The 27,692-nt window shown below is 31.8% G+C and overlaps 4 protein-coding genes across 9 annotated transcripts in view; all 4 read left to right on the top strand.

The window, feature by feature from the left end:
* LOC132702829 (uncharacterized) overlaps positions 1-628 on the top strand; it is an 85,522-nt gene extending 84,894 nt beyond the window's left edge. For all 3 annotated transcript variants that reach the window (XM_060671637.1, XM_060671638.1, XM_060671639.1), the window contains one exon: positions 236-628. In XM_060671637.1, coding sequence (XP_060527620.1) covers positions 236-281 — 46 coding nt within the window. In that variant the 3' untranslated portion in view covers positions 282-628. The remainder of the gene's footprint in view (positions 1-235) is intronic.
* A 1,913-nt stretch (positions 629-2,541) lies between these two features.
* Positions 2,542-8,706, top strand: LOC132703269 (argininosuccinate lyase). The gene is made up of 9 exons (XM_060672419.1): positions 2,542-2,696; positions 2,968-3,037; positions 4,179-4,457; positions 4,511-4,743; positions 5,895-6,088; positions 6,149-6,348; positions 7,789-7,902; positions 7,966-8,183; positions 8,425-8,706. The coding sequence occupies exons 2-9, from the start codon at positions 3,011-3,013 to the stop codon at positions 8,576-8,578; spliced, it is 1,419 nt and encodes a 472-aa protein (XP_060528402.1). The 5' UTR covers positions 2,542-2,696; positions 2,968-3,010; the 3' UTR covers positions 8,579-8,706.
* Positions 8,707-10,581: 1,875 nt separating this feature from the next.
* Positions 10,582-17,228, top strand: LOC132703836 (late secretory pathway protein AVL9 homolog). 2 transcript variants are annotated; one of them, XM_060673340.1, is made up of 9 exons: positions 10,582-10,714; positions 10,768-10,965; positions 11,028-11,253; positions 11,491-11,680; positions 11,740-11,990; positions 12,423-12,905; positions 13,814-13,985; positions 14,157-14,245; positions 14,340-17,228. In XM_060673340.1, the coding sequence occupies exons 1-9, from the start codon at positions 10,646-10,648 to the stop codon at positions 14,618-14,620; spliced, it is 1,959 nt and encodes a 652-aa protein (XP_060529323.1). In that variant the 5' UTR covers positions 10,582-10,645; the 3' UTR covers positions 14,621-17,228. The 2 variants fall into 2 exon arrangements, with proteins under 2 accessions (XP_060529323.1, XP_060529324.1); XM_060673341.1 differs by having other exon boundaries at positions 14,157-14,241; positions 14,340-14,531.
* A 946-nt stretch (positions 17,229-18,174) lies between these two features.
* LOC132702755 (serine/threonine-protein kinase tousled-like 2) overlaps positions 18,175-27,692 on the top strand; it is a 103,997-nt gene continuing 94,479 nt past the window's right edge. For 2 of the 3 annotated variants that reach the window (XM_060671490.1, XM_060671492.1), the window contains exons 1-2: positions 18,175-18,537; positions 19,615-19,679. In XM_060671490.1, the coding sequence (XP_060527473.1) occupies positions 19,649-19,679 (31 nt within the window). In that variant the 5' untranslated portion in view covers positions 18,175-18,537; positions 19,615-19,648. The remainder of the gene's footprint in view (positions 18,538-19,614; positions 19,680-27,692) is intronic. The other variant, XM_060671501.1, reaches the window with a different exon arrangement.

Here is a 27,692-nt window from a genome sequence, read left to right on the forward strand (position 1 = left end):
TTCAGGTTAAAAAAAATGGTCAAGTATAATTTCCGTAGACTGGATTTTAGTTAACACATACATAGCATGAATCCGTAGATACTGATGTCAATCTTTACGGTAAATGAATATTAACAAAAAATCATATCGTACTGTTTTGGCGTTACAAAAATTGCTTCACTAACACAAGAATGCTATGGGTACCATTTTCAAACTATATAATGCACGCAAATTTGACTTGCCTTTTTCGTTCCAGAAACATCAAGAGATGTCATCGAGCAGAGGTACTGAAAAGACATTAGAAAAATATCGATTCTTCACTAGTTACGCCAGCACAATAACGTTGTTTAATAATTATAAGTATGTAACGGATAATGTCAACATGTAATTGTATGTTCTTCGTACTAGTTAAGTAAGTTCCTAAATGATTAATTGGTCATTAATCAGTAATCTTGTTTTTTTTATTATACGGTTGTGTAAAAATTCCATTTATTTCCTCTACCAACCTATTTAATGTGCTTTTTTAATGCTTTAAAGAGTTTTTTTCTTTTTTACAATAATTTATATATTTTGTAACAATAATCTGCCAAATGTGATTGTACGTTGCTTTACTGGTCATGTGATGTTCATTTTAAAAATAAATAAATAATCCCTCTGATTTTACTTTCTTTTATTTTCCGAGCCAACTAACGTACCTAAGGGAGGCAAGGTTTGACCTTAAATAAAAGAAGATTTGAACTTTACTTTTGTTAATAATTCCTTTGAGAAAAAAAATAGAGTTAGTAAGCAAAAATAGTAATGTTCCATATTTACCAATCTCTACATGGCATATGCTATTGCATTGAAACATAATTAAGATGTTGTGATGATGTTCCTTCATTATTTCCTAAAGTTCTTTATTTTCTGCTATAGAATCAAAAAGCGTACTCTTGGTTAATATAAAACTACAGCTAATATCGATTTCGAATATTTCACAATAATTTTGAATTTAATGCCTTCACCCGTCTCGAAATTATAGTATAAGGGGCATGCACTTGCTGGCATCGTTTTGCCCTGAACATTTTCAGAAAGTACTCCTCTAGACAATTTGACATTTGACATGACTTGTTGAACTTGTTAAAAGTCATGGTTGGCGATTTTGCAAAAAGTCGCGCATGCGCATATTGAATATCCATGAATATTGGATTGAATATTGAATATTGAACATTCACCACACTTTCAATGTTATATTTTGTGAAACATATAGAGCTCTCAAGTATTTGAATTTAATATTTATTATCATAAGAAAGTGTTACTTAGTTACAACTCAGAACACGGCGCCGATAGTGGAAATTTTAAAAAGCTCAATTATAAGGCGAATTTCTCGCCTACCTACTGGTAAATATGAAAAGTGCTGATTTAGGTTCCCCAGCGTTATTATCTTTAATTGTACTGATACTGGTATAATTAAATATTATTTCCTTGACTTTACTCACCATTCTACCAATACTTTTGAGTTCTTTATTTGTGTGATTTCGGGTATGGATTTTTAAATCCACAAACGTATAAAATTCAGTTTGGCTTTCCATTATCTCAAGTATCAATAATATATAGTTCTTATCAAATTTATGTCAAACATATTATGTAATAAAAACCGTTCTATTTACTTAAATTGTATTATTCTGGTTTTTGCTTTTAGTTTCAACTAATATCTTATTACACAATTGCATAACGTGCAAAAATTTTAAACACCCTGTATACGATTACTTCAATCTCGTTATAACACCGCAACCTATTCAGAAGTTGTATCCAAAATTTCAGATTTTTGACTAAAATAGTTGAGAGAAATTTAATTATTTTCATGATTCAGCACTTTCCATAGCATCTGGAAATAGAAAATATTCATGGTGTTTCAAAAAACGCTCTGCTGCAGATTCGTCATCCAAAAAAAGTTCATATAAACGTAAGTCCGGACAGACACGTGGTGTCCAATAGTTAAAAAAAGTGACTTATTCAAAATAAGTACACCTTTTCGACAATGCTATTCGATTTTGGAGAACGCCCTCTATACCTATGTATACCGGATGTATCAAATTCAACTATCGGAACCGGTATTCTGTTCAAAAATTGAAATTATTCTTATTATTTTCGCAAATTAGACATAAAATCGGAAATTTCCAGTTTTTGATTTAATCTTCGTACCATCATTGTTTTAATTTTTCTTACACCATACTGGATTTTTGCAGTTTTGAATAACTTCTTCATTAATCACTGCTATATTCCGGGTTATTGGGACGTGGTCTATTGGTATTCATACCAAAGTTTTCAGCTACTAGTGCAGCAGCCATTTTTTATTAGCATTTTAAGAGTGTACTACAAGTACATTTGAAGTTGCAAAATCTGCATCTATGCATCTATATCATATAGGCATTTTGATAGCATGTGATTTACAGTTTATAAAAAGACAACGTCATCGAATTTAAAAGTATTTAGACTCGTTACCGCCATCTAAGTATCTTCGGTATTATCAAAACGAACGAGTACGTAGCATCTATAGACGTACAGTGAAAGTGAAATAGTAAAAGGCAATGTTTGATTGTTTTTCTCTCAACAACTACGTTAATCGGCTAATAGTAACTTCAATAATAACGAAGTTAGCAAAAGGACCGACATGAATTCAAGCTATATAATGTATATCATTAGGCATTTTTTTGAAAATACAATAAAATATACAAAAGGTAAGAAATTAAAAAGTGAGAGTTCCCGTTTTATTGCCATTGTGTTAATGGAGTCTAAGATATTACGTTTGACTAATTTAATATTAATGGATATCATAACCGAAAAATGAAAGTTACTAGCAACCTTAATTTTAATGGCAATCAGTGGCAGTCTTTCAGTGTATTAATATCTACTTTTTAATGTTATCTATTTAACCTCTGCGATAAGTCTGACGCAGTGTTTCATGATAATGCCGATTTAATATCTCAACATTGTATTAATTTGTTCCAGACTCACTTGGCTGGTTTATACTTTTTTTTTGAGAGAAGTAACTATGAAAAGTGATAAGGATGCCGCTACAGTAAGTAACTCCATTTAGTTTAATTTTTGTAGTAGATGCAGTAAGTAGCATGGTCTAATTTTTCAAAGAAGAAGCTAACAGGATGATTGGCGAAACGTCAGCAAGTTCAACTTATCAAAAACCGACACAGGAGGAATCCAGAAGTTTTGTAAAAAGTAGCATGGTCTAGTTATCACGCATCAACAAAAAATAATTTCAAACGCCAAAAATTGGAATTCAAACATTATATTGAACTTTTAACGGGAAATTTACAAGAAAGTGATCTAGTTACTGCAGTAATTCTTGAAAGATTTTCACCCATAGTTAAATAATATTGATTTTTATTTTTAACGACGATATTAAACGTGACTTATAACACCGGTGTAATTGTTACGAACGAAATATTCGAAAATGTTTATCTTTAAGTTGTTATCGCCTATTTTAACCGGTTTTTATTGTGATTTTTTATTATGATTGATTTATATTTATTAAACATTTTTAAAAACTATTTTGCTTTGTGGCAAAGTAAATTAATATAGATTTTGAATATTAGTTAAGATAAGTACAGACGGGAGTAGAAAAGGTAGAGTATGCAACACGTTCGGTAAACTTTTAAGTCGTCGTTTATTAAACACTCGCTGCGCTGCTCGTTGCATAAATTTTTTAATGATCAATTGTACAAATTAAATAAACAATATAACAATTTAAACTTGTGTTTGTTCCGTTGTTTATATAAAATAATACATATCTCTCTGTCTAACGTACACAGTTAAAATGAGACAACAATAGCAGAACCGCTCGGAACCGTATACGAATAGGTTGAATGGCAACTAGTAAATTTTTTTTTTTGAATGGTACGAAATTAAGTAATCCGATAATCTGTTATTATTCTATCAATCGTTTATTAAATTTATTAAACATATTTTATTTAAGTAGAGAATTTGTGCAATAATAATAAATAAAAATTAATTAGGTATAATATATACACTTAAAATTTTGAGTAAATAATATTCGAATTCTGTAATCATGTAGATCTGATAAAGTGGAATTTAAACTTTTAAGATTCCAAACGTCAATCACAGTGTAATACAAAAAACGGCTTGTAAATATAAATTATAGTACTTATTATTAAAATTACTACTTATAACATTTTCGCATCTAGGAGAATAGCAAACTATGGGGAGGTAGATTCGCCGGAAAAACAGATCCCAATCTAGAAAAACTTAATTGTTCCATAAGCACCGACAAAAGGATGTACCGTGAAGACGTGGAGGGAAGTAAAGCGTATGCCAAGGCCCTCGAAAAGGTCAATCTGTTAACAAAGACTGAAAGTGAAGCAATTTGTAAAGGTTTGGAAGAAATAAATTTAGAATGGTTCAAAAACGAGTTTATTATCGAAAACGATGAGGACATACACTCCGCCAATGAAAGACGACTCAAAGTATACCGTCATGATTACTTTAATATATATAAGTCGTCAAATTTTTAATTTAGGAACTTATTGGAGAATCTGCTACAAAATTACACGTCGGTAGAAGCAGAAACGATCAAGTCGTCACCGACATGAAACTATGGTTGAGAACCAACTTACAAATACTGGGCAAAAAAATCACTAAACTTATTAAAGTGATTGCGATGAAGTCCGTTCAAGAAATCGATATCATTATGCCTGGCTATACTCACCTCCAGAGGGCTCAGCCCGTAAGATGGAGTCACTATCTGTTAAGGTACAATACCAACGTTTTCTTCAACATTAAAATTTGTTTGAGTCAAAAAACAAAATAATAGAAAGCTACCCGCAATTAAGTTATTTTTAGTTTAGTTTAGTTTTAAAGTTTGTGAAAGAACCGATTTTAACAAATTTAAGACACCGCCACTGGGATTAAAAATGATTATGTCAAGACAGTTTTTTATGTTGGACATTGAGAATTGAATTCCATACCGATATACAGAATTTCCAGTTTTTCGCAAAACCTTTAAACACTTACATAAATTCAATAAACCGCTTTCTAGAGTCTTACAATTTATAAAGTTCGATAACATCATTTTGTTCATCAAATGATTTTTTTCGTCACTAAAATTGTCCCCAGTTGAATTAAGAGAATTTTAACAGCCTGATTTGCAATAACGGCATTTAAACCCAGTGGTTTCCAGCATACACTCCCCATATAATAAACATTTGAAGTCAGTTGAAAATAGCGAGACAAGACAAGAAACGTTTTTTATGTAATAGAAGCTTTTTCTTATTTATATTGATCTATAATTCATTACATAGCAACAAAAATACATTGAAAATAAGTATCTAAATCTTAATCTAAAACACTAAGAAAATACTTTTGTTAATTGGATTTTTTTGCATTTAAACCCTTTTATTCAAATTCAAGCATACATACAAAACAACTTCTTGATCATTCAGGATATCACCAAATTGTTGATATGCTATTAAACACAAATTTAAAATTTAGAAAAATTAAAGTGAAGTAACAGTAATAATAATAACCTGTATACGTCCTTAGACATTGAATCACTATACGAGAAATGCACCTAAATGGTTATCGAACAAGCACCAAATTTACAGAGTAACACAGTATTTTTAGTTTGTTTGCAATTAGTAAAGAAATTCTATTAAGTGACCACACTGTATATGCTGTATTTGCTATTCAAATATTCAATTTCTGTTAATATATAGTTTGAAAATTTCATCCTATTGCCACCTCCATAATTAATAGTTTTGATTGGCTTCTTTCTATTGTTACCTCCATAATTAATAGTTAAAAAACAAATTATCCGTTTTTACATTTTTGGCTTGCTTTATCTAATTTTAGTAAAATGTTGTACTTATATTATATTAATACGACTTTATATGGGCACATTGTAGTCACGCGTGGAGTTTAAAATCAGACTTCGACAGGTTGGAAAATAACATAAAATTGTTAAATGTCATGCCATTGGGCAGCGGGGCGTTGGCTGGGAATCCTTTCGACATCGACAGGATCGCACTCGCAAAATCCTTAAAGTTCGATGGAATAACAGAAAACAGTATGCAAGCCGTTAGTGATAGAGATTTTATAGGTATGAATTTTTAAAAAATATTTAAATAAGGTTCATATTGCTAGTTAATCAATCTTTCAGCCGAATTTTTGTTTTGGGCTTCAATGCTTGGCATCCATTTGAGTCGGCTAGCAGAAGATTTAATCATATTCAGCTCCAGAGAATTTGAATTTGTAACGATCGCAGAGTCATTTTCTACAGGAAGCAGTTTGATGCCCCAAAAAAGAAACCCAGATAGCTTGGAGCTCATAAGAGGTATAGGAGGCAGCCTGTTTGGTCAGGTAAGCCACTTAATATAATAATGTCACTAACAACAAGACCCACAAAAAGAGATAAAATAAAGTCATAATAGATTTTCGGTATTTTCGTACCGTAAGACTAAAGAAGGCCGTTAAAGCAAATTCATCAATTTAGGCATTTTGAATTCGCTACAAAAACACTGAGGGCTGCTCTGTGGACTAGTGACTCACTTCTACGGTGGAAGAGTTGCCAGTGGAGTTTCAGCAGACGATTAGCTCTTAGGTTCTAGACCAGCGGTCGCCAACCTGCCGATCGCGAGCTACCGGTAGCTCGGGGAGGCAATTCTGATAGCTCTCACAACGATCTTAATTTTAAAAATAAAAACTGCAAAAATCAGAGAAAATTCCACAAAAAAATCTAATTGTCATAATATTACATATAAGCAATTCCACAAAAAATCCAAAATTAACAAAGTAGCTCATATGCAAAAAAGTATTTTCAATGATGATCTGAGGCTATTCAATGCGCTGTCTTCCGATATTAAGAACTCACCCAATGTGCAGATTTTTCTAAAAAAATTGAAAAACATGTATCTGAACTTGAGCTAGATATATACTACAAATTTTGCATTCTTTGTCGTTCTGTGAATCTATAATTAAGTAGTTAAGTATTATTATTATTATTGTTATCATTATTATTATTATTATTATTATTATTATTATTTGCTAAATTTACTATTAATACTTATATTTTTATTTACATTTTTTTAAAATTTGTTGATGTTTAGTAGCATATTCTGCTAATAATAAAGTACTACTTTCTTTCTTTCTTTCTTTAACACATTGAAGAGGTTGGCGACCACTGTTCTTGACCAATTAACATTATGTAATAGCTTTCTTAAAATTGCTAATAAACTTCGTATCGGGTGTAGATGAATATGAAAATCTAAGCGTGCCTGCTAAACTGTATTATTCAACCATTATTCAACCGTTATGACACTCTGTTAATCAATTAAGCAATAATTGTGGACTGTTTGCCTAAGTAGATAAATAATATATCCATTATTGTAAAAAATATGGGGAGATGTTTTTCAGTCGTCAATCTGACTTTTAGATTGATATGTCAATAACAAATTAACAAAAAATAATAATAATTATTGGTTAGTTTTGACTAGTATTCCTCTTCATTCTATAAAAGTGAACAATGTAAACAAAATTGTTGCTTCGAACTTTAAAATAACTCCTCCCCTTTCCCCGTCCCAAAAAAGCAAAACCAATTTTGAACTTTTCACATAAAAACAACCAAAAGTGAAGGATTCTGACTGAATAAGTGAAGCCGTGGTATTTATCAAATTGCTTAGTTCGTCATCCTAAATAAGAGTACCGTACCTAATTTGCACATCAATAGACAGATAAAAATTAGGACAATGAACATCCACATGTGCATTTGAACCTGTACTTAAACAAGTTGTGTGCGTTTAGTGTTGTAGTTTTATGATGGTACTCAAAAGTCTTCCTTCGACGTATAATAAAGACTTACAATGTGACAAGGAAGCCATGTTCGCTACATTTGATAAACTTCAGTCCATTTTGGAGGTACATGGTTTAACAATACATTTAATTGCATTTAATACATCTTATTAATAAATTATGTTTAAGGTAACCACTGGAACGCTCGAGACATTAAAAATCAATCAGGAAAAGTGTAGATCTACGCTAAGCTACGAGATGCTAGCTACTGATGTTGCCTATTATTTGGTCAGAAAGGGCGTGCCATTTAGAAAAGCGCATCATATCGCCGGACAGGTCGTGTCCGCAGCCGAAAAAAAGGACGTCAGTATTTGCGATTTAACTTTAGAAGAGCTTAAAAACATAAGGTAGGTGGTACATATGCATTTTCTTACGACCAAATCAATTTCTGTCGACTTTCTCACCAGGATTTTTTTTTAAACTGCTCTGACTGTTCGTTTCCTAGACTTTGCCATTACAAATGAATCACCCAATAGTACAATTGTTAACTTTTTGTGGACACGTTTCACTTAATGATTTTCATTGGGTGCTTGTCAATTTTCTAAGAGACGGACGTTTTCATTAAAATTCCTATTTGTTTTGTTCCAGTATCCACTTTGATGTAGACATTGGTAAGGTTTGGAATTACGAAAATAGTGTAGAGCAGTATCAAACGATTGGAGGCACTTCAAAAAGCAGCGTCCTACGACAAATAGCTTCTTTGAAACAGTGGCTAGAAAAAGGGGATGATAAATCAGTTTAATAAACTAAATATCACTCGGCAATGTCTACTACTAACATCTCATCAGCACATATCTACACACCAGACTACAGCCTTTAGATCAACTTTCACAATGTTTCATTTAATTTTTAAAATTTTAAATTAGGAATTAACACAACATAAACATAATAAAATTGTTTTAAAATTTAATTTGGCCAAATTTTAATCTACCTAATAGGCTTCTTCCCTGACTGTACTGTAAAGTAGTTTCACTCAACATTGTCGCTTGCAATCAATTTCTTCGTAACTCAAGCGTTGTCTAGATTAAATTTTGCGCATTGTTGCGCTTTTTTAATTTGATAATTTTTTTAAGCATTAAACAAAAATAGAGTTTCATATAAATTCGCTGAAGGTGAATGATTATGGACTAATTTTAGCAAGTTAGTATATTGCGACAACCCTAAAAAGTTAGCTTAAGAACATTCTAAAAATATCCATTCCCTGGTAAGCTAAAAAATATAGAGCCCCATTTAAATTAGTCGATATAAACACTTCCTGCTATATTAGAATACGTTTTTGATCTTACAGTCACACGTTACTGCACTGTAAATTTCGCTGACGCAAGTTGACTACTTTTTAGTATTGAAGAATTTAAAGCTAGATTACATTTTATAAGATTTAAATTGTTTGATTCCACAAACCTAATTTTAACCCATACGTGTTACAATATATAGGGAATTCATTTTTTTTAAGAGAATGAATTTATCTAAAACGTTTAAAACAAACACTGAAGCAAATTAAGGTTATAGATTATTTTATAGATCAGGTGTATATTCTTTAAACTGGGAGGTATCTTCATCAGGTTTCACGAACATCTTAGTTTGGTAAAAAAGTAAAACTAATGTACTTTCAGTGCTCATCTTTTGTCCACGGACCATAACAAATGTCAATAACATTAATTTTTAATAATATAAACTGCAGGTCCCCGATGAAACTGTTTTACTTGATAACGGCTAGGTGATACTTTTTAGTCGAAACGTCGTGTTACACACGTTTTCAGACAGTTCGAAACACCAGTATTGACCGCAGTTTCTATTGTATATAAAGTATGATACTTAATAATGACTATAATGAGCAAATAGGCCTTTCGATGGTATTATTTCAGCTTTTAACGCAATAAGTTGCACTGTAACGGTAAATTCGTACAGATCAATACCTAATACAAAATATTGAAACAGAAATCTGTGGTCATTTCCTCATTGCCACTAAATCAACTCTTATGGAAAGGAACCATATAGCTATTAGAAAATATAGTGGTCCTACCAGGGAAAAAATGATGTGCTGCAAAGGGCGTCGATATTTTCGTAGAGAAGATAATGATTTTTAATGCAAGCCTCTACATTTCATCCACTAATCTACACTTAGCACAATTTTCGTTCTAAACAACGATATCCACACACTTAACTCACAACATATTTTAAGAAAATACTGCCTTAAAAATGTCGCATCCAAACTTATGGGAGATCTGTCAGCGGCCATGTTGGTTTTTGAATGCCGCATACTATGTACAAATTTTCTAGATTCCTCCTGCGTCGATTGTTTATAAATCGAACTGGCTGACGTTTCGCCAACCAACCTGTTGAGTTCTTTAGAGCTAAACTGAAACTGACTCGCATTCTACTCTGTACCTGCTTATATATCTTTTGGTTGCTTATAGATTTCTGTAGATTCTCGGATTTTTCTTTGGCAGAAGACCAGATTTCATGCAATCATGCAGGCCGTTTCAGTTAAACTCTGAAGAAGCCAACTGGATCATTGCCGAAACGTCAGCAAATTTAATTTATAAACAACCGATAACCGACGCAGAAGGAATTGCCTGTGAAAGTTTCTTTGAATAATTATCTATTAACTATTTCGTTAATTGGTGACACCTGTGGTTGAACCAAACATCACTTTGGTCATAGAGTTACTACACCATGATCTATGATTTTGTTGATTTAATGTTTTCCATTTCCTTTTTCTATGGCCCCTGAATAAAGAAGATGCTATTCATTATCTATGACTTATTTGTGTACATGTCATAAATAAAAAATAACCAAAATTTTGGAAATGGATGAATCAAAGGGGCCGATCTTGTACGTCTTAGTAATAGGATTTCATCACAAGAAGGGCTGTCAAGTAAATTATCATTATGTATTTTATTAATTTTGTATGCAAGCAGCTTGTTCTAGGTGGAATATTCTTTTCCCCCTCTTGTCCCTGGAGCACCAAATGAGTGCCCGTCCGGTTGGAAATACTTGCCTACGTTAGCCTTGCCCGATGGATCTCATAATTATCAAGAAGATACAGTATTTTTTCATTTGCCTAGCTTAACAAATCCTAAACAAACAGTTTATGGAATTTCATGTTTTCGTCAAATACCCAGTGAGGTACATTTGTAAAAGCACAAGTTTATTTCTAGACTAGATTAGTGAAATTTTTAATGTTTTAGAAAATTAAAAATCGTACCTCGGATATAACTAGAGGTACTGTACAAAAGTCAGTTTGTGTCCTCAGCAAAATACCTCTATATGGACAAATTCAAGTAAAAATGTCTCTGATTACCCATGCTTATTTTGATGAAGGAGATTTTAGTAAAGTCTCAATTTTGGAGGATACATACCAACACTTGAATGCTGTACTAACGCAAAATGATACTGGTCAACAACTATTTGTAGGTAAGTTCTTATAAAGCACTTTGGTAAAAGTTGGATTTCTATTAAGATACTTCCTGAAAAATTGAAAAAATTGTATAAAATCCAACAAATACTTATTGTTAATAATTCCATGAATCTGAAATTTTCAGAAACAAAATACAATAATTAACTTTGTTTCTTTTTAATTAAACAATTTCAACATTTTTTTTTAACTAGCAAATTATTAGCTAATAATAATTTCATACATTGTTTTTTAAGGATTATCTGCTAGAGATTTTGTGTTACAATGGAAACACAAGGCTGTCCTGTTATTTAAGTTGCTGCTCTTAGAGAAAAGAGTGATTTTTTTTAAGTCACCCGTGCTTCCTCTTTGTACAACCATTTTAACATTGGTTTCATTATTTCCTGAATTAATTGATAAGGGACTTCATCAATCAGCATGCATAAGGTATAGATAGAAGCTTATTGTACAGACTCTTTTCTAAATATTAACTGAATTTTGTTTAGGTTGTCTAGACCAATGTCCCCTATGCCGGAATTTTCAGATGAAGAAACGCCAGTTACTACTCCTACACATGAAAAATCTTGTTTCAATGATGATTCTAATAAAAAAATTATCACAGATGATAATTTAACTTCCGAATCAAGTGCATATGAAAATCATACAAATAGTCATAACATTGAAAATGCAATCGAAATAACTGAAACAACTACCTTGGACAAAGATGAGAATGAAACTAATGGCGTCTGTACTGTGGGTAGGTTAAAATTTAACAAAAAGGTTTTAAAACTAAAATTAATGGAATGGATTTGCAAAGTTGCAATTAAATACATAATTTCTTGATTTTAAAACAGATACATGTTTTCCCTATGCCTTTATTGAATGTGTATGAGATTTATGCACACTGTTATTACTCAAGTACTATCATCTTGTGTCCACACCATGTTTGCTCCAGTGTTGCAATTTTGATATCTATTTACTGGCTTGTAACGTGAGAGAGATTGTTTTTGTGTTTTCTGTAAAATGACCATTATTAGAATCACATAAAGAATCAGAATTAACCATTTGTTCTATGCTTTATAAACATCACTAAATTGTCTGAACTCATTCCAAAAATCTATAATCAGCTAGGCAGAAAATAACAGGTACACTCTGTCAGTTTTAAATTTAACAGTAATTTCTTTTCTAGGAGACAAAAATAACAGCCTTAGAAGAGATGGAAGCTCTGATACAATTACAGAAAACATACATAATCTGGCATATTTAGCCCAAACCAACACTCAGTCCTGTGGTTTTCCCCTGCCTATATTCACCAAAGGCTCATTGTGCCTGCCATATTTATCACTGCCATATTTAGATTTACTGACAGATATGAATGTTAGAAGTTACATTGTGGGAGCAACTAATGTTTTATTCAAGCAAAAACATCAACTTTACGACATCCTGGTAGATATAGACAGTAATAGAATAGAATGTCAAGATTTTAACTTGAGAAAGTGTCTACATTTAACGACTGAAGATTTGAGGTTTGCCGATTATATAGTGAAACATGTAACTGAAGAGAAACATGACGTGTTTCTCGATGGAGTAGGATGGGAGGGAGGTGATGAGTGGATTAGGGCTCAATTTAAAATTTATCTATTGTGCCTTCTACGGACTTCTCTATTACAAGGTTAGTTTTATTTAGGTTATGGAAAATTCTTTCAAACAGATCAAACAAGATTCGTGGAATCATGAAAAATATCAAATACACACCTAACCAAAAATACAAATATGTGTTTAAATTGTTGAAAATCTTTTTGATTTTACAAGCAAGCCCTCCCCCCTTCATGCTATGATCAACTGTAACTTTGGAGTCTTACCAAGTTTTTTTTTTTCTATTTCTATTCCGATTTATTACAAAGCCACTCATAGCAAAAATGGTAGTTTCAGTTTCTCAATTGTCAATTACTTTGTGTGAATATGAATAAAAATTAACTAGTAAATAATTATTTTTACACATGAAAGGATGACGCACTGTACTCATATACCATGTTCTAGACAGTGCTGTATTCGTAGAAATTACAAATGGTGTACTCTGTAGAAAATACACCGTTCACACGGGGAAAATTTAAATGAAATCGCGTTGAACTAATGTACTTGATGACGTTGCGTAAGAATATTAAAAACTACAAAAAGATAACAATTTCAAATCACATTTTAAATTTTAAGTAAATAAATTCTTCTAATGTATCACATATAGAAACATTTTTGGAAGGGAATGCACACTAGAAGGTAAAAATCAGGTTTGGTCCTCTAGATTTCTTAAATAGTATTACATTCTTTGAATATCTTACATTTTGTACTAATTTGTTTCCTTTTATGGATAGGAGACAGTAAAAATGATAGTTTTCTTTTAACTTTTTATAGTTGGTGGGAGTAGACCATCCTTACTGTAATTTTTTAAAATAATAGTGGACACAAATTTTTAAATATTTTAATCCGATATGTTTTATAAAGACCACTAACAGCTTTCGTTAATAGTTTGGTACTTTATACATCATTTTACAGACATAATTTTAAACCCAAATAATTTTCTAGATTCCTTAAGGGAACTGGAACATTTTAATTCCTGCTTTGTAACAGCTTGGAGAGAAACTCACAACTATAAAATATGGTTCAGTGGGATCAATCCTGGCATTTTGAATTTTGGAGTTGGCCATCCATTTGCTGGACAGTTGTCTGTAGCAGATATGAAACTTCGATTTTCACAGTAAGTGATTAAAAGTGTAGAACCATGTTTTCAGTTTTTTTTAATTATTGCCTATAAGGAAATTTGCTTTATTTCTTTAATTTGTGTAGATATTTTTCGAAATATTTCATATATTGTTTATATGTCTATGTTTTAATTTAAGATTTTTTACGACTTTTAAATACATTGTAGCACCATGCAGAGTACAGAAAGTGGTAGAAAAATTAACCAAGCAATGTCTTCGACAGGTAGAGCAGTAGTAACAACAGGAAAAGCTGTAGGTAAATGAATCATGTTATTTGCTAAGTATTGTTCATTTTCTCAAATTGCTAGTTACAAGATAACATCATCTGTTATTCTCTTAAACCTTTTCAGGCGGTGCAATTTCTCAAGCAAAAGGTGCATTCTCGAGCTGGTGGAACAATTTACTGATTAATCCTGATAATTCTCTTGCCAAACAGGGTGAAGATTCTGAAGAACTTGCAAATCAAGATGTAAACAATACTGAACATAAAATGGACACAAACCTGAGAGAGTCAGATAATTTTGTCATTCCTACCAATAGTATTAATGGTAATTTAGGGACTGATAGTTGTAACAGCATAGAATATGTTGCGAAAGAGATACACCAACCTGGCGAAATACATACAGTTTAGTCCTTATGCTTGCAATTGCAACCCTCAGTAAACATAATTTGGTAACTTTTAGATAGAAAAGTGCATTATAATGCTTCATTTGGTGAATGTTAATGAATACTAAAGCTTGTTTGCTAAATATACAGCAAAAAAAGGTCCTTATGTTAAAATAAAAACATAACATGTTAGAGCAAATATGCAAAAATAGTAAGAAAAAAATAAAAATAAAAAATCACACTTCCATTAATTCATTCATGCGTTTGCTCATAACAAACAGCAGTACAAAAATGTTTTATCTATATTTTTTATAATATAATATTTATTTCACCGAATATACATGAGTGATCTTTTGAACACATATGTACATTTTTTTGCCGAATGTTTAGTAAACAATAGTATAGAAGAGATTACTGTTCTCATTTTCATTTTCTGAGAATGCCTAAATCAAAATGAAAATCCAAATGCTAAATATAACTTTTCTATTTAATGATGCTAATATTACATAGCAACCTGTAGGGTTCTATTTCCCATTTGTACATGCAATATGTAACTGCAGTTTGCTAAAGCAACCACTTGGATTTCATTGACACTATTTTTATTTTGTGTTTCTTCCAGAATACACTGTTGAAACACTTTTGTTATCCACTTTAAAAATACCTGGTGCTATGTAGGTAGCCAAATTTTTCAAAATTTTCATGATAAAGATTATATATTATTATTTATCATTTGTCGATTAAAATTAAATAATTTTTATTTTTTTACAAAAATCAAACAAAATAGCAATAAAACGGTTAAGTGGCATTAATGATGTGAACTTAATTAAGAACAAATTTTTATTTAAAAAAAAGTCTTGCAAAAATTTGACGCAATGTATATTGGAAATTAGCAAATACAAGTATTTACATAAAGTTTTCCTCTTAAAATCACATAAACAATCACCTCATGAAGTTCGGCCACCTACAACACCCAGCATGTGATTATTGTCACCTGAAGCCTTGCCAGTTATTTAAAATGTGTTGCATAATTTTCCAGGGTGGACGTTCTTAAAATTTAGATTTAGTTCGGTGGTTTGGAGCCGGAAGAGGGTGTTTAAGAATAGACGCACAAATTTTGTATAAAAATGTTTGATGTTACCAATTAATTTGTATAGTACAAAAATACCCTGCATAAAAAGAGCTATCAAACTAGACCCGCATTAATATTTTTTCTCAACAACTCTCGATTTTCAGTATTTAATGAATATGATCTTGAATATTTTTTCCAAAGAGTTAGGAACGAAATAGCAATGTCTTATTGTATTGTGTGATTGTTCTTGGTCCAACCACCATAAGCAACAATGAAATTGATTGATAAAAATAATTATATTTAAAACTATACTGTACCAGATATTTGGTTATAATTTAATACTTCTCTTTATTATAAGTTATTTCAAAAAATCTTAAACACGATAATGGTAGATGTTCAGTAAAATTAAGGAAATGTACAGACTGTTAAATTAATTTTTTGCTAGAAACAACTATGTGCAGTGCATGTTTGATAAACTAAAAATCAATCAAAAGCATGCCAAGAAAGTCGAATGGACTGATATGAAATCGTCCAAAATCATAATTGGCAAGATATCAAAAAATAAACGAAAATAAAAATTACTTAACATTTCCTTTTAAGCAGTCTCAATAGTTTTGGTATCTTTTGGTTAGTTTTGGTTTTTCGTTGCCAATCGCTATAATATAATATATATAAGTTTCAGAGATATCAAATAAATTATTATTGTATTTACAGTTTAAAATTGTAACCGCAATTATTAATTATTATTTAAAAAAACTCTAACATAGCGCCATCAACTTTATGGTATTTTAATGAGTAAAGTTGTATTTGTTTAGAAAAATAACGTAACCAAAACTGCTCAATGGTGAAATTTACAGTTTTGAGATATGTCTTTTAGCATGCAAGGCAAAAATATTGTATATGGTTGTTTTTGAAATATTTCTGGTGGTCCAGGACACTGCCTACCAATTTTGTATTTACCGTAGGTGGGGTGCCAAATTATAACCAAATCTCTCTACATATATACAACTTACTTTACAATGATCAAAAGAGCAGGTTAAATTTTGTTAGGGGAAATTTCTTTAGTCAACTTACATTACTTCCTTGATGTGCTAATGTAATTTTAATAATTTGAGCATATAAAAAGGGCACTTTATTGAACACTATTTTGCCTTTTGTAGATTTTGTATAAACTTTGTTATATATTTGTTATTATTTATTTATTTATATTTTTAAGATTTTATATTTTTTTGTTTATATTTTGTACTTATTCTTCTGGGTGGGACATTTCATAATAAAAATAAAAATATATTGGAAAATTACCTTTATATTATGAAACATATTGAATTTCCTATACTAGTTTAAGTGAACTAAATGATAATGTACTAATTTTATGGAAATTTGGATATTGTATATGTATAATGTTCTTAAATGGTTAAGGTTAAGGTTCATGTTTAAAAACAGATCGTCCGATCCATTTAAGAATTTTATCTTCACACCATTACTAGAAGAAAAAAGTAGGCAAAACTTCTCAACTGTTACGCAAATATTTATTGTATAGTATTTGTTATTAAAAATAAATTTGGCATCGTTTAGGATTTCTCGTTTCATTGAGTGTGATGTTTTAGAGACTTAAAGCCAGTAGTTGTTTATTCAATATGTAACCCAATAAACCCTAAGTATTTTGATCAAATCATAACATCTTTATAACTAAACTGGTTTACTCCCCACAATTATTTAAGTTTTTTGTTTGCAGTTTTTATACAAATCTAGGAAATAAGAAAATATCCACAATTTTTAAAATTTCAACTTGTTTGGAGTAAACATAAGTATAAATTGTCATGAGAAACCTGCCAATGTCAGAATTTTTTTAATTGACTAAATCCTACCGCTGAACTAAAAAAAAATAAGTCTAGGTATAATAAATCGTTTCTATGTCTTAATGATTTAAATGTCAATTTAAAAAAAAATGTTGATATTTAATTCTAATACTGCATAAGTACTATATAATTTAAGTTAACACTTAAAATAACAAAACCTCACTTTACCAATGATTAAAATGCGCTAAGCTTTTGAAATAATTCAGAATATGGCAAAGTATATTATAACCAGATTTATCAATATTCTGCAATTTCCTGCAAGGACAACCTGTATATCAAATATCCCCAGTCAGCTGTTTAGTTGTTTTCGTAGTTCAAAGTTCTCAAATCTACTTTAGAAGTTATTTCTTGTTTATGTCACTTGTATATTTTTAAATTGCGGTTCAAATTATTAACCAACACAACTCACAATTTTACCAAATGTCATTCAACTCAAACTGAAGTTTTTGAGTATTAAATGGCAATTAAAATCTAGTAAAATTCAAAAAACTTCCTAATTCTTTATATAGAGACGGAAATAGAGGGCACTTGCGCGCCATTGTGCCGGTATAATAGTTTGTTTATTTTCCCACCGAACATCGTCGATTTCTCGACAGCCCTGTCACCTACGTCCGTAAAATCCGTACTACTGCTTACATCCGTGCTCTTCTATGCAAAACATTTACAAAGTAGATCAATCTGTGATCTTCAGTAAACGCATGTCAACTTATTTTTCCCAATTAATAATCATTAAAATCGAAAAACTGTTAAACCGTAAAAAAAGACGGGCAGTCGTTCAAAGTTGAATCTTTAGATTGTGTTGTTGATCAAAGAGATTATACAAAATGACTGTAAAAGAAAATAATATATGGATAATTACCAGTCAGTCGCCATCTTTCTCGCGAGTTTTTCTCTGAAGATATTTCGGGATTTTAATCGGGGTGATTATGATATTCGATTGAATAAGTGTTGTTAATTTTTAGTGACATTCTTGGACATTTTGTTGACGTGTTTTGAACCGTGGTTGAACGAAAGGTAAGCAGGATTAATTTCGTAGGACATCTTCGTTTTATTTAACGATACTTGGTATGTATGTACAAATACCTACATGGCAGGTCTATTTAATTTAATGCTGTTGTGTGGCCATTACGATTTTGTTCTAATTGTGTTCGTTCAAAAGCGGTAGGACTTCCTTAGGTTAGTGGGTGATGGTATTGTTTATTTACATAATTTTTGCTGATTGTCTGAATTAAGCTGTTTCAAATTTCTTTGAAGCATTTCTAAAAGTTGATCCTATTGGCACCTCTACGTAGGCAAATGTTACATTAAGTATTTTTTAGTAGACACGTACCCACATACAAAAAAAATTATAATATCGGGCTATATCCCTCTATGACTTGACTGCTTTTTATTTTATTAAAAAAGATATATTTCTGCATTCTGCATAAAATTGTTTATGTGTAAGCCAGGTTTGCATCGTCTTTATTACAAAAACTTTTGATCAAACTGTACAGTTGTTTAGGTGTTAAGATTTGTAAGTTTAATTTACATAGCTACCTCGAAAGGATTATTTTAGAATTGCTTTTTGTTAAATTAAATGGTTTGGATATCCGTTTGGATACTTGGTATGTATTTGACAATCGTGAATAACGTGAGTAGCTGTGTAGTTTTGAGTATTTGTTACTTATTATAACAAACGCAGAAATGATTTTGAATATGTAAAAAGAAACAGACAGGTATCAATTTGACATCCATCTGTTCTACTTTTGTCGCCTGATACGTTTTTTGTGAATCGCAAATGGCAATATTTTTAATCGTTTTGTTTTTCGCGTTTTTGCAATACCAGACCTTCTTATTTTTCTACATAGTGACATTTTGTATGTACATAAGTTTTTCCAAGTATTCTTTTTTTCTATGACATCAGTCATTTTTATCACAATCGTAAACAATTTATCCGAGCTTGCCCTCAAATGGAGTTACCACCTAAAGCATATCTTAAAATTATAAGTAAATTGGATCCTAAATTTTCAGACATATTGACTCCGTTATGTATATTTCATTTTCAACCGAATCGTTTTAAATAGTGTAAAATTCGTTTTGTTTCTCTGTCAGATTCGAATGGGGTACCGAAAAGACAGGTGGCAAAATGGCAGATAACCGGTGTTACTCCGGAGGCGGTAAGTCCAATTTCGTTATATCGATTGCCCCCGCCCCCTCTTTCCGCGCGACCCTTCAATGTTACTGGATATCTCGCCCCTCTCGCGGCGCCAGCTTCCTTTTCTTATATTCATCCTTTACTTAAGACACCAAAATCACCGAGGTTTATTGATCACGAAGAAAACGTTGACGGGCAGGGAAGTAGAGCCGTTTCGTTCAGAATTGAGGTGATAGGATGGTTATACATGTTGCCCTTATCTATACTGTGTTATTTGCGGCCGGGCACTTCGACCATAGTGTTCTAGAAAATATACAAATAGCTACCTAACTGCATAAGGAAACGGCCGCATCTCTGCAGAGTTTTAAATTATTTGACCTTGCAAAAGAAAAACGTCAAATTTGGATTCAATTAAGCAGCTATTAATATATATATATATATATATATATATATATATATATATATATATATATATATATATATATATATATATATATATATATATATATATATATATATTTCTTGAAAAGTTAAATATGTCGTTCCATTTAACAAGTCAAGTTCTATTTGAAAGTACCAGTACGATGGTTTTAACGATATATTATTCTGCTACCATTTAGGGTTAAGGTAAACATCGAGAGAGGCACTTATTTTGATCGTAGAATCAAACATATATAGAGGGTACGTTTTTTTAACACAACTATAATATTTTTAACATATTTGAAACCACCTGTGAATGTGTACTGTGAAAGTAATTTCATAATTCAAGGGGCTATTATCTTTTACAAATTCCGTTATAGGAACCTTTGATTTTTGTCACGCATGAAATGTTGGTAATTATACCAATTGAAGGTGTTTCTACGCATTTTAAAAGTTCTTAGCCTTTGGAAATATTTTTTTCCTTAAGAAGGTAAGAAAATTATATTTTTCTACTTCTGATGTAATATTTAAATATCATCAAACAATATCAAACTGTTATACTGGAAATAAATCAACATTTTTTGTTGAAGTAAATGCAATATCGACATTGACTATGAGTTGCTTCCGTGCTTAATTTGCATCATATTTGCGTCGCACGCACGCAGGTACGGATTTTTTGGACAGCTCAAAGCAGCACATTACACAATACTAAATATGTAAATTTGGCCCTATAGCCCAGAACTATTCACTTCTCAAGATTGTGCTAGAGCTCTGGTAACTGACAGACCGCTGTTATCATCCGAGAACACTTCACGTAATAACGCAACAACAGAATAATCAACCTATTAGTCAACTCCAAACGTCTCCTGTTATCACCATGCTTACTAAAACTTTTTCGTAAAGCAGAAATAACCAAGAGAGACGGAAACAGAACTCTAAAAAGTAAAGAAAATGGTGTCAAAAGAAACCTAACTGAAGCAAGAAAAAGGGAAGAACTCACAAGTCAGAAAATTCACAACCCAATATTGCAACGAAAATTCTGATCGGTGCGTACTTTGGCGTTATAAGTTTATTTATTAAGGCGTAGGTTGATTTTTGTTTATTTATATACTGCTGATATATATAAAATGTTATTAGTGAAATTCAGTTGTTCTTGTTTTTATTACGTTTTTGGGTTCTAATTTTTGAAACTTTATGTATATATGATTTCTTGAGATAGTTTGGAGATAAAAATTGAAAATTTTGCTAAAAACTTTGATCACGGAAATAATTAGCTAACATTCAACCATTTTTCAAAATGTATACATGTAAATCAAGCGCCAATTTGAAATGGAACCCCATGTATTTTATTGCGGCAATAAAATGATTCATTCATGATCTAAATGTATTATAACATACTATACTTTGTTTGAACCGTTTTATTCATTACATTTATATTCATGTTTATCTTGAACAATAGAACCAAAAATCTTTAAGTACCAATGTAATATTTCGAAAAATCAGTGGCTGCTTTAAAAAGACTCAATTTTATTGCATAGCTAACTTGATTGCCGAATTATTAAAACTATGAACCTCAGAATAATGCTCATAGCATAAAATTATGGTCGACTGCGTTTTGGTTGTTTAGCTTGATCTATTTTAGTATGTATTCCTTTACTTTTTGGTTAGCTTTCCACCCAAATTTGCAAACTAACCAAAACTAAAAGTGCCTATGGGTTAAATTGATAGTTTTTCGGAATAATGGTTTTGAAGGTACCTATGAAAATTAACAATATTTTTGAAAACATCGTTTTGGGATGACAAATTGTGTAATACATTTACCTCAATCTCTGCTAAAGATTATTGATTGAATGGTATAATGGCATTGGATACCTAAAACCCACTTTATTTAAAAATAAAACGAGAAGAAAACAATTTGTTTAAATTTGTTAAAATTGATGTCTTTCGGAACCAATAACTATTAACCTCAACATGTCGACGCAGTTGTTTTTGATTTAGCCATTGGGTTTCTACCTTGTTAGCGGTTAGCCATTATCAGTTTTGGTTATCGCTTTTGTTCTTATTTATACGTGAAGCGGATAAAAGAGTATTTTTCTTTGTTTGCAATAAATTGTTGTTGCTGACTAATGTTTTTGCTGATTTGATTTCATCAAGAACCGACGGATTCTACCAGAAGATTTGTAAATAGTATTACAGTACGCATTTGACTCAAAAAAGTGTTATGGATAATTAGTTACAATAGTTATTAGCTGTGTATGTATGCCTAAAAAAAGGAAAGTTTTTGCTTCGCAGACAGATTGAAAGGTTTCTATTCCCAAAAAAAATCTTGAAATCGAGAATTACAAATGAAACAGCGAGATAGGATTCTTTTCTCAATAGCAATTCCACAATTGAACGTCTATAATTTAGTCCCACCCTCCATAATATATTGTAATTTATATTGTGATTTTCATAGTCAGTTGACCAAAAACTTCGTGTATGCTTTTAACCTATTTTTTAAAAAGAATTGCAACGAAGATTAGTGATCCAATAACTAGTTTACTGTCAACTCTCATAAAATGAACAAGAAGATCTCGTATATAACATAAAAGTCTTAAATATGGCTAATAATTGAATAAATTTTCTGTTAGAAACCTGTGCAGCTATTTTTGAAAAAGAATAAAAATTGCACCCCAGGGAGATTTTAATATTTCTATTCCCAAAAATTTTTTTTGACACCAAAGGCCAGTGTTAATGAAATCGTGAAATAGAAACAGAACAGTCAGAAAGGATTTTATGTTTCTAAATTTCTCAACAGGTAATTTATTCCTACCCCTCATAACATATTATCCTATGCTCTTGACAATCAACTGACCAAAAAAACACCTATGTTTTTGAAGAGAATTGTAAGTAGCGCCACTATTACATTACAATACAGTACCATACTAACTACAATACAATACAATACAATACAATACAATACAAGATCTGACGATTTCGTATATAATAACAAAGCCTCAAATATTAGTGGCCACACCCACAAGTTACCCCACAGAAGGCTTTGTTCGTCTAATTAACTGAATAATAATCTGAATCTCCTCTAGAACTTCAAAATCGGCATTGCCATATCAGTACACAAGTTGTTTAAAGTCCATCCCTATTGCGATTTTTTGCTAGATATTTGTTTAGTAAAAGAAATATCGTGAATAACCAAAAAAAAAAAACAATTTTTGGGTAAAAATTTCCCTGTTTTTTTAACAGAAATTTTTGAAGAATACATTTTAACATTTTATCGAAACGCGCACGGTTTGGTTATTTACCCACATCATTTATATTTTCTAAAATTCAAGAATAGCGACCTTGAGGTGTGCGGGTTCTTTAATTTTGGTTCGTTTGTGTACGCATCTGCTAAAAGGCAGTTTTTTCTTTCGGGGATGTGTTCACAAATCCGAGTCTGCATGGGGTTTGTTTTTTTTTTTTTTTTTTTTTTTTTTTTTTTTTTTTTTTTTGAATGAAGGCTGAATGCACCCGTTGCGTACACCACGTAATCATTATTGAAATTTATTCTTGAAACGTGTACAGCTCACTTGGTGCACAGCGTATCACGGATGCATGTCAATTATCCGGTCCGATCCGGAACATTAGAACTGTTTGGGAATGATTTGGAAATTATACGAAGCAAAATAATAATTTTAACCTTTAAAAGCATAGATGACATTATTATTATTATTATTATTATTATTATTATTATTATTATTATTATTATTATTATTATTATTATTATTATTATTATTATTATTATAATTATTATTATTATATAGTAAGATTGGTTTTCGATAATAAAATATAGAGCCCAAGATAAGACAAGCAGAGTACAACCAGCGATTAATTAACCTTTTTTTTTAATTCCGCGTCACTTAACGTACGTACAAACTTTTATTAGGGTTTTTAGTTTATTTGGTCGGTTCGGAATTAATTCCAAATACATTAGGATAGCTCGTATGTTTCTGAACATTTCTCAAACATATTTTGAATAAATCCGAAATCATTATTGTTGTCGTGGCGAACAGTGTTACTTTTAAATGCATTCGATGTGAACTACCATACAGACCTGATCGTATTTGATTACGAATTCTATTAACGTTTTCTTAAAACTTCGGAAAGTTAAAAAATTAAATTTAATCCGCCATGGCCTAATTGAATCGATAACATATATAACGCACATTACGCGTTTGCGATCGGAATGGGTGTTTGCTATTTTTATAAAGATTTGTATCGGGCGTCATCTGACGCTCGGTAGTCAAAGGTGGAGCTGTTTTGTCGAGTCTTTTGTTGTATTGTGGGTAGTAGACGGTAAGAAATATTGATATATTAAAGATGGCCGCGATTGAATCAGACTAGTCGGCAATTTGGAAAGCGTGTTAAAATGTATTGTTTAATGCGATTCACTACGAAGTTTAATTGAAAACTGTTGTATTTGTTCGGAGCTCGATAACTTAATATCTGTCCAAGTTTGGCACAAGTCTAAACCTTTGGTTATTCTACTGAACCAACAAGGACGAACATTATTTATAATATTATAATTAATTGGTTTATAACAAATAAAAACAACTTTTTATAATTGCCGACTTTGAGTCCATTAGTAGAGATTTAAAAAAAATGTTTGTGCTGACATATGAAGCAGATCGCGGTTTTGAATCTTCTCCAGGGATGTATATAAGAGGACGAATAGTGTACTTAATTTAATAAAATAAAAAACAAGAGGAATTTGAAAATAGACCCAGCACACTACTTATAATTATAATTAGAGTACATACAAATAAATGCCTTACGTACTCTACATTTCGCGGAAATGACAACTGAATATTTTTTAGATTTAATGATGCTGGAATCGCGTTATGGTTTTGCAAAGAGTTGTAAACAGAGTCTTGAAGAGACATCGTAAGTGCTCTAACACCATAAATATTTAAAAATATTTTCTATGTCAAAATACCAGCACAGGCTAAAATCTACCGAAAACACCCCAAATCCGTGACCAAACCAGCGGAAACGCCCGACGTATCTCCAGACGGTGTTTAACGAAGCTGGTGTCGTAAAGCGCACAGTTGATCAGTTCATAATTGGGTATTTTAGAGTAGGGATAAAAAAAAGTATATTTTAAACATTCAACGGAATCGTCTTTCCAAAGTTTTAGCCGGCTAATCAGGTCGAACTGCTTTACATTTATCCTCCTATTATTTTATCTTTTTGTGATCCTGCCTATTATTCTTCATTTTTTGTTGTCAATCCAAAAGAAAATATCTCTATTGCTATTGCTGTTGTTTCTTTGGAAAGAAGCGCATCCGCCATCGATCAAGAACATTGTGGAACCGGTTTTAATATCTTATACTCACTCCCTAAAATGTCGTTTATCTAACTATAAAATTCTAGTATCCACTGCAAAATTCAGGTTTTTCTTTTTTTTTTTTTTTTTTCATACACGGGATAAATTATCTACACAGAATCAAAAAACGTAAAATAATATCCGCAAGATTCTGTCAGAACGAAGCTCAAAATGGACATTTCGAAAGCGTGTAGAATTGAACGGAACTTCGACATTTTCTTATCTCCAGTGCATGCAGCTTTTAACATTTAAAAAAAAATATCGTTGACATTATTTTAGTGAGCAAAGACTAAGGCAAGGGTATTTTACAAACTATAAATAAACGTGGCATGTATAAATGCAAAAAAACCCTTAAAAGGAGCTAGGACGAACAATTTGCGTGTGTATAAGTACAAGAAATATTTCGAAGTTTAAAAGGTCAGGAGCCAGCACGCGAATGTGACTTAAGGCATTGATATGTGTTTATGAGGTCCGTTTTTTATAGTAATCCCTTTAATTCATGGTATTCGTGTACCTACCATGCGGGTATAACGTAAGTAATTGAGGAGGTTAGTTTGATTGCAGATAACTGTTTTGTTAATTTTCCATCCATGATCTGTATAATTGCTTAAATAAAGCTTGAAAGGTTATTTCACTTTACTCGTAATCTAGTAATTCATGGAAAACAAAATAAACACACTATTTGAGAACGATTTTGTTAACAAAAAATGTATCTCGTAACGCCGAGTTTAGGTTATCCGGCACCACGTAAAAGTGTGAACTTTTTAATTTGGTACCATCAAATTTGATTACATGGACGGGTATTTTGACTCCGCACAATTTTATTGTTAGTTATTTTTGTTCTTTTTAGGAAAGACGCTGTTTATTGCATCATCGTGATCTCATCCCCTGTGATCCACAACCGGTTCTTCATTAATAATTTTTATTTGTTCGAGGGCGGCGTTAAGCTTTTGTTTTTATTTGCTTCTCGCACTTTATTAAAGAATTGCCGAGCCGCCTTCGGACATAATGCCCTCAGGCTTTCCGTTAAATTGTTGAACCCAATTTACAAGGATTCGCTGATGTATCGTTGAATGGGCAACGCCGCATTTCCTAATAAGTCGCTAGTGCCGCGTTTGCGACCACTTGTTGCATTCCATGTAAAATCGGCCCCGACCCGCCAATGGCGTGCGGCCGCCGGTGCAAATAAATCGTATCCCGAAACGACGTAATGTGGCGTGCCGGCGTTATCGCGATTTCCCGCGTTCAAGTCGTTCGGCGTTGCCGGCTTTCACCAAAAATCGGAGAATCCCTGTAAATTTCGGCAAATTTCGTTTTGTGCTCGTTTTCGTGTCGACTGAAAGTACGAATTTAAAGATAGTTCCAACACGATGTGGAACCATGCACGAGCCTTTAATTTTCAGTTGCCCAAACATTTTTTGACACATCAAGCCTTTGAAAAATAAATAAGAAATAAATTGATCGATTGGAAATTACCGTTCCTAAATGGTTCTCTTGGCGGATTGGAACAAAGTTTGAATGAAGCGACAAGGTTCCTGAGTAGCAGCGACACTAGTGACAAGATTAACTTGACGCAATGATATTTCAATAGGAGGGCACATAGTGCAGCGATGAGTCTTCAATTGCAGCATCGTGACAAAGCAAGCATGATGGTAGAATTAAATTTAATTTGTTTATCGTTTATGTTTAAGCCCAGCTTTCTGTCGTATTTATGTTGATATCAAACCATATGAGTGATATATTAATATATCCAAGTTTCCTATTATGTTTTTAGTTTTTGCAGAATAAATGAACCTACTATTTTATTTACTAAAAGCCATAGGTTGACGTAAAAATTGTGGGCATGTCTTGCTTGGACCCTCATTGACCAAAAAAATACGTACGGGGCACAGCGAAGTGCAACCTCAAGATGCACAAAATCGGCCTCGCCAAAGCTGGAAGATGAGGAACAACAGGTTCATGGCAGTAGAAAGAATATACTCAGAACTGGGGACCCAAAAGCTGCAGACATGAGGATCTGAATAAGTTACCTTACAGAATAACGGATTTTGTACGAGGGCTAAGTCTGATAGAGGAATGCATAATGAAGGAATGTGCCGCAGTAGATCGTCAAGTCGCAGCGACGCGGCTGAACATCGGTCACACACGATATATCCTAGTCTGCTTAATATGTAGATATCGAATAAAATTCATCGGTGGTTGACTCTTATCCCTTCCACACCTTCTATCGCCAAAGAGTGACTTTAAATTCTT

The sequence above is a fragment of the Cylas formicarius genome, unplaced genomic scaffold (assembly GCF_029955315.1).
Source record: "Cylas formicarius isolate icCylForm1 unplaced genomic scaffold, icCylForm1.1 PGA_scaffold_6__28_contigs__length_40554024, whole genome shotgun sequence".
NCBI classification, from domain to species: domain Eukaryota; kingdom Metazoa; phylum Arthropoda; class Insecta; order Coleoptera; family Brentidae; genus Cylas; species Cylas formicarius.